At 42.0% G+C, this 7,423-nt stretch overlaps 1 protein-coding gene across 1 annotated transcript; it reads right to left on the bottom strand.

The window, feature by feature from the left end:
• Positions 1–6,124: 6,124 nt before the first annotated feature.
• LOC108543305 (olfactory receptor-like protein OLF3) lies at positions 6,125–7,199 on the bottom strand. Its single transcript, XM_017893731.1, is given in 3 exon segments — positions 6,125–6,636; positions 6,777–7,169; positions 7,172–7,199. Coding segments are annotated over 3 exon segments (933 nt in total).
• Positions 7,200–7,423: the final 224 nt, after the last annotated feature.

Genomic DNA, 7,423 nt, shown 5'->3' with positions numbered 1-7,423 from the left:
GAATCAAAGGAGAAAACTTTCAGAAAAAAAAAAATCCAATAGTCTCATGATTTAACCAAGGTTTTGGGAAAACCTAAGCTGAATTCAACTGATGTTTGAAATATGTTTACATTTGATTGGATGTGCTGTATTTACTAAGAAGGCACAAATATGTAGTTTTGAAATTTTTAATACTAACCGTTATAGTGAGAAAAATACTACCAAGTGATTTCAGCAGGGGCAATAATTTATAACCATTCAAAATCTGTCTTTGAACAGGGGAGCAAAGTACTAATTTAATGAAAACAATCCTCAAGTACTTACTTGGCTTCTGATAAGTATCTCAAGAAATGGTACCCAAGAAGCGTCAACAAGTATAGTCTGGCTAGAACATCCAAGATGTTTCCAAAGTTTTATGCTTCAAATTTTCTAAATGTATAGATAGCAGAACCATATACCAGAAAACTACTGATGCTGGAAAAACATATTTAACAACATTTTATAAAATCTCCAACTTTCAACCAACATTTCTATTCATAAATCTTCCAGTGACCATATCTAACAATACATTACAAATGCCAAAGAAGCAAGATTACTTTTAAATTTTAAATTCATCTCAAGTTAGTTATTATTTTCTTTTAACACAACACTCAAAACACATGAATTCAGCAGAATTATTTTAAAAGTTAAGTTCTCTGAAGATTTCTAAAGACTAAAATGTAAGGCACATGTTAAAATCTCCATGACACTGTTAAAAGCTAAGATGAAAACAAAACCAACTTCCTTCCCTCATCCTTTACCATCAGCCACCCCCTCCTCAAAGCATATGACATTTTAAACTTAAGCTATTGCTAAGGAGTGAAGCAAAAATTCCATCAATGAACACCTGGTATGGTTTCCACACAAATGTCCATTATCTGCATTGAGCACCACTGGTAGATCCCAGGCCAGTAGAATATTTTCAGATATCTTGGGTAATGAACTGCTCCATTTACCCTTTAGCCGAATGGGTACAGGCTGGACTCTCCTCTTCTTTGGGGCCACCTTCTGTGCCTTTCTAGTTAGGGGAATTCCTCTGCATTAGTAACTTCTTCAGGCTTCTCAGCAAGATCTATGCTGCTCTTCTCCCTTTGCTTTCTTTTTCCTGCTTCTCCTCTGCTTTCTATTCTTTTACCAAAAGTTGATAATTGATACCTATCAGCAGTGAAGAGCTATACACCTGCAATAATTAAGATTATGCTGTATGCCCATATGTCTATTTGTAATTTCCATATGTCATTGTGATAACCTAAAAGTGGTGGCCCCAGGAGGACACAGCAGCATCCCACAATGGTAACCAAACCCATAGTGCTGGAGAACCTCTGGGTCCAATGAGGTCCATCAGTGTTTCAAATAATATGGAATTGAGTCACCAAGGTAAATTCAAAGAATCCCACAGAGACACAGAACTCAATATAGCTGGTGGATAAAGGTGCTAGCAAATGGCACATTCCGTTCACAAAAATGGAAGCAGCAAACAAATACTGAACTTGAGAACTTGAGACCTTATCCGCTTTCTGTTGGCTGCAAGTCCCATAGAAGGCCTTGCCGTGTGTCAACAAAAGCCAGAAGGAAAAGAAGGAAGGCAGAGTGCTCCTGGAATGATACTGACTCTTGTCATAATTACTAAGAAAGGCCAAAGGTGTAAAGAGTCCAGAAAAATGTGAGCACATTTCCAGAGAGATACAGCAAAAAATCTCTCTGAGTAAACAGGGATAAGTACAGGAATGTATTAATTGTTTGGAAGATTAATAATTTCCCTTCTTTGGGGTGTCCTCCAATAATATCTGTATTTGTATCACCTGTACCTTTTTCTGCATCTGATTTTTCAGCTTCCTGAAGGAATTCTTTAGACCTCTTTCCCTGCCTTCGTTGGCTTGGATATTATTGGTCACATCATGTCTCCAGCTACACAGCAGTTTAGTAGGAAACCCCCAAGAGTTAGGAAGCTTCCTCTCCATCCATAGATACCAAAGAAAGCCCGATTGAGGGGGCCAGCATAGAGAGGCTGCCCGCCATGGCCAGTCTGATGGCCAGTGGTCACTTCATATAGAAATGCTTGCCAATCATGGTCAAAGCTAGGTTCAAGTTAAAAGAAAGCCCAAGACCTCCAATGATTCCAATACGCAAGTAAAGTTCCTGTATAATGTTACAGAAAGAAGCCACAATCAACCACAGCCTGACAAGCAACACCAATAGCCATGACTGAACGACTGTCGCATTATTCACCAGGATACTGCTGATGAGACCTCCACCTTACATAACAGCCAGCATGATGGAGCACATCTGTGACACTTCGCTGGTGGTGGCATGGAATAGATCTTCCATCTCTTTGAAGAAAACAGTAATATATTTGAGAAATGCTGAGAAAAGCTGATGGAAATGAAAGCTTCCACTAAACTGCCCACCCCAACCTCCAACTGAAGGGGTGTATCCAACTTAACTTCCAACTGCTGGTGGCATTTTAAGTGTAGAAAAATTCCGGCTTATAGCACCGAGCATAGGAGTGAGGCAGTGGCAGGGGCTGGAGTTCTGCAGAGCCCGGAGTGAGGCTCCCAGGCTCGCATCTTTCTCTTGCTGCCTCATTGGGTGGCTGGAGCACCCACGTGGCCAGTTAGTCTAGTTGAAGCTTGCTGCTTTTTCTGGTTGAGCTGGAGTGGCTGCCTTATCATTTGCAGGCTTTTAAAAAACTCAATTATCTACTTAAAAGGCTTTAGTTTGTTGCCTATCCTATCACAACTTAACTTTAATGCCTCCAAGCATTTTATTTTAAGCCATTCTAAGTTGTTTCTACAATTTTTTTGTTCTTTTTTTTTGAGACAGATTATTGCTCTGTCTCCCAGGCTGGAGTGCAATGGCATAATATCGTCTCACTGCAGTCTCTGCCTCCAGGGTTCAAGTGATTCTCCTGCCTCAGCCTCCCAAGTAGCTGGAATTATAGGCATCTGCCACCACGTCCAGCTAATTTTTGTATTTTTTAGTGGAGACGGGGTTTCACCATGTTGGCCAGGCTCCTCTCAAACTCCTGACCTCAGTCGATCCACCCACCTCGGCCTCCCAAAGTGCTGGGATTATAGGCGTAAGCCATCGCGCCCGGCCTACATTTTTGTTAGAGTTTTTACAGTCATCATGAAGGGTATATGTGTAATAATTTTATTGAATGTTTGCATATGTAAATGTATATATCTATCGCCTTTAAAAACGGATGATGGGCCGGGCGCGGTGGCTCAAGCCTGTAATCCCAGCACTTTGGGAGGCCGAGACGAGCGGATCACGAGGTCAGGAGATCGAGACCATCCTGGCTAACACACTGAAACCCCGTCTCTACTAAAAAATACAAAAAACTAGCCGGGCGAGGTGGCGGGCGTCTGTAGTCCCATCCACTCGGGAGGCTGAGGCAGGAAAATGGCGTAAACCCGGGAGGCGGAGCTTGCAGTGAGCTGAGATCCGGCCACTGCACTCCAGCTTGGGCGAGAGAGCGAGACTCCGTCTCAAAAAAAAAAAGAAAAGAAAAGAAAGGAAAACGGATGATGGCTTAACTAGGTATACAATTTTTATTTAACAATATGTATGTTCAGGATTCTATAGAAAGATGTTATTGTCCCTGTCAGCTAATATTTCAAAGACCAATTCTAGCTGTCATAGGCTGAATTCCAACCTGGCCCCCAAGAGTCTCACTTCTTGGTGTACATGTGCTGTACAGTACTCTCTCCTTCAATATGAGCATGACTTGTGACGTATGATGGGATTTCACCCCTGTGATAATGTTACACTATATGGAAAAACAGAATTTGAAGATGTAATTAATCAGCTGAATTGGATTTACACAAAAGGGAGATTATCCTGAGGGAGCCTGACCTAATCAGGTGAGAACTTCAAAAGTGTCCAGACTTTCTTAGCCATCAGAGAGGTCTGACACAATAGAGATTCTCCTGTCATTCTTGATGAAGCAAGCTGCCATGTAGTGAGAGGAGTGGGCCATGTGTTAAGGACTTGAGGATGGCCTCCAGGAGCTTAGAGGAGTCACCAGCCAGCAACAAGCAAGATAATGGGTACCTCAGTCACACACATGCAAGAAAATGAATTCTTCCAATGATTGGTGAGTTTGAGAGAGGACCCTGAGTCCCATATGAGATCACAACCCCAGCTGATACCTTGATTTGAGCCTTGTGAGACCCTGAGCTCAGAACCCAGCTATGCTTCTCACCAACAGGAATGTCAAGATAATAAATCTGTGTTCTTTTAAGCTTATACATTAATTACTATTTGTTACACAGCACTAGAAAATTAATGCACTTGCTTAACATTTTTCTAAGTGACTTTTCTGTTTTGTTTTCTGAATCTTTATGATCCTTTCATTATACTTGAAATTCAGTCATTTTACCAATATATCTATAAATATTTTTACGTTTCTTTAATTTTCAGGTACATGGCAAGGCTCTTTCATCTAAACAAATTCTTCCTTTATTTAAATGATATTTTATTAATTATAGTGAAAAGTAAAAAATATTTTTATTCAGTCTGGTCTTCAGAAATACCAATTATCCATATGTTGTTTCTTTCTTGTCTGTATCAGTTATCTTCTTATGGATTCCAAACAACAGATTAGCTTTTCTATAGTATTAATTTTTGCTGTTTACTGCTTTAATGTCCTTTTAAAATCTGAAATAGTTTGTGTGTGTGTGTGTGTGGACTTTACTTGTAATCCTTAGCTCCTTTTGTATCTCATTCTGCTGTCCCATCACCTCATCTTTCATTGAGCTGATGTGTTTAATTTTCTTGCAAGTACTACAGTCAGAAATTATTAGATCCGTCAATATTTATTCTCCCCTTCTTTCTTAATATCAGAAGCTCTGATTGTGTTTTAGACACATGATTACTAACAATTACACTTATCACCTTTGAGTATGTACCTGGCCAAGTAACTAAGTTTAACTTAACCAGCAAAATTTATACAACAATTTTTTGTGTGTGAGTTTTTAAAAAGGTCTCTAAAGGAAGTGGGTATGCTCCTTCTTCTCTTCTTTATTTTCATGTGTTTATTTATATTTTGAGACAGGGTCTTACTCTGTCATCCAGGCTGGAGTACAGTGGCATGATATCAGCTCACTGCAACCTCCGCCTCCCGGGTTCAAGCAATTCTCCCGCCTCAGCCTCCTGAGTAGCTGGGACTACAGGCGCGTGCACCACCAAGCCTGGCTAATTTTTGTATTTTTAGTAGAGACAGGGTTTCACCATGTTGGCCAGCTTGGTCTCAAACTCCTGGCCTCAAGTGATTTCCCCCACCTCGGCCTTCCAAAGTGCTGGGATTACAGGCATGAGCCACCCCACCTGGCCTCTTCTTTATTTTTGATGGACAGCATGTGAGTGTGTTTGCTGAAATTCAAGCCATTTATTGAACTATGAGGTAGAAATTACACGCCTGGAATAGTGCATTAGAAACAGAAGAAGCTTCAATTCCTATAACTTCAAGTTAGGCAGGCTTACGTTGCCTAAATCTCAGTTAATGTCTGTTTTATTTAAACCGTGATTTCTCAATATTTTCTGCCTCTCACAGTTTGACTCCACTGAAATAAATGCATTAATAAGTGTTGCATATCCTTATTGTTTGTTTCATGGGGAAATTATTCCCATCAATATCACATTAAAAGTGGCTTCCACTCTGGAAGCTAAGTACAATTTTCTTATCTAACAAAAAAGAAAACTAAGGCATATATTATTTAAATAACTTGCCGGAGAGGACAGGTAGTGAGAGACAGAACAAAGAACAGGAGTCAGGTCTGCTTGATGAAGCTGGGGACCATTCTTTTTATGCACTGACAAACTGATAAAACCAAAAGTGGGCAGATGAAGCCCCCAAGTCTCTGGATATCTGAGAGAAGATGTCTACAAAGAAGCCATATTATTGAGCCCTCACATGTATATTTTCAGATATTGGTCCATATAAAAAAATCATTAAGCATTTGGAGGAACACTTGGTTCAAATGCAAGGATTTGACCATCATAGTCTTCTTTTAGTGTAAGTGTGGGAGTCCTGTCTACAATGATCTTATCTCCTTTTTGGTTTTGATGATAGATAACAAGAGGTTCTTAGAGTCTTGACCCTTTATCTGCATCTTTCTAAAACTTTCTGGAGAGCAGCCATAACTTCCTTATTCCTCAAGCTGTAGATAAAGGGGTTCAACATGGGTGACATCAGCCCACAGAAGAGAGCAATCATCTTCTCTTCCTCTGCCAAGGAGGCTGACTGTGGCTGCAGGTAGGTGAAGATGGTAGCCCCCAAACACATGCAAACCACAATGAGGTGAGAGGCACAGGTTCCAAAGGCTTTGTGACATCCCTGGGTAGAACGAATGTGCAAAATGGCAGCAACTATGTGAGCACAGGACAATAGAACCAGGGAACAGGGAAGCAGGATCACCAGAAACCCAGAAGTGGTCACTATGGCCTTGTTGAAGGAGACGTCCACACAGGCTAGCCGTAGCGCTGCTAAGGTCTCACAGGCAAAGTGATTAATAACATTGTGACACAGGGGAAGCTGGAAGGTGGTAATTGTTTCCATCAGTGAATTTGAGAAGCCAGCCACCAGGCAGCCGGCCGCCAGCCCCAGGCACAGCCCTCCATGCATGATGAGTGTGTAGTGCAGTGGGTGGCACACGGCCACATAGTGGTCATAGGCCATGGCCCCAGCAGGAAGAACTCNTCCATCAGTGAATTTGAGAAGCCAGCCACCAGGCAGCCGGCCACCAGCCCCAGACACAGCCCTCCATGCATGATGAGTGGGTGGTGCAGTGGGTGGCACACGGCCACATAGCGGTCATAGGCCATGGCCCCCAGCAGGAAGAACTCAGACCCACACAGTGCCAGAGAAACATAGAGCTGCAGCGCACAACTGTGGAAGGGGATGGACTTTCGGGCTGAGAGCAAGTGGACCAGCATTTGTGGAACAATACTGTTTGTATAACAAAAGTCCACAAATGACAGAACACTAAGGAATAAGTATATGGGGGTATGAAGCCTGCCGTCCAGTCTGATCAGAAGAAGAATGAGGGTGTTTCCTACAATAGTCACCAAATACATGGCCAGGATCAGGGTGAAGAGGGAGACCTGAATGCCCCAATCCCTGGAAATCCCCAGCAGAATGAACTCACCCATGTCTGGTTTTTATTTTCCTGACCCATGAGCTTCCAAGTGCCACACTAAAGATGTAGAAATAACCAGTCATGGAAATGAAGAATTGGAAGGTGATTCATAGGGCGTATGGAGAGCCCACCCATCTGAACATAAACTCCCCCTAGAATGTCTCAGCCAAATCACCATCCAAACTCTGCTTGAACAATGCATCCAGGCATGAGGACCACAGTGGGACCCAGCTGTGCGGGGAAATCAAGGAAAAAAGAAGTTA

Source organism: Rhinopithecus bieti, unplaced genomic scaffold (assembly GCF_001698545.2).
Source record: "Rhinopithecus bieti isolate Rb0 unplaced genomic scaffold, ASM169854v2 scaffold_23862, whole genome shotgun sequence".
Taxonomy (NCBI): domain Eukaryota; kingdom Metazoa; phylum Chordata; class Mammalia; order Primates; family Cercopithecidae; genus Rhinopithecus; species Rhinopithecus bieti.
The sequence above is the reverse complement of the archived record's forward strand: the minus strand, read 5'-3'. Positions and strand labels throughout refer to the sequence as shown.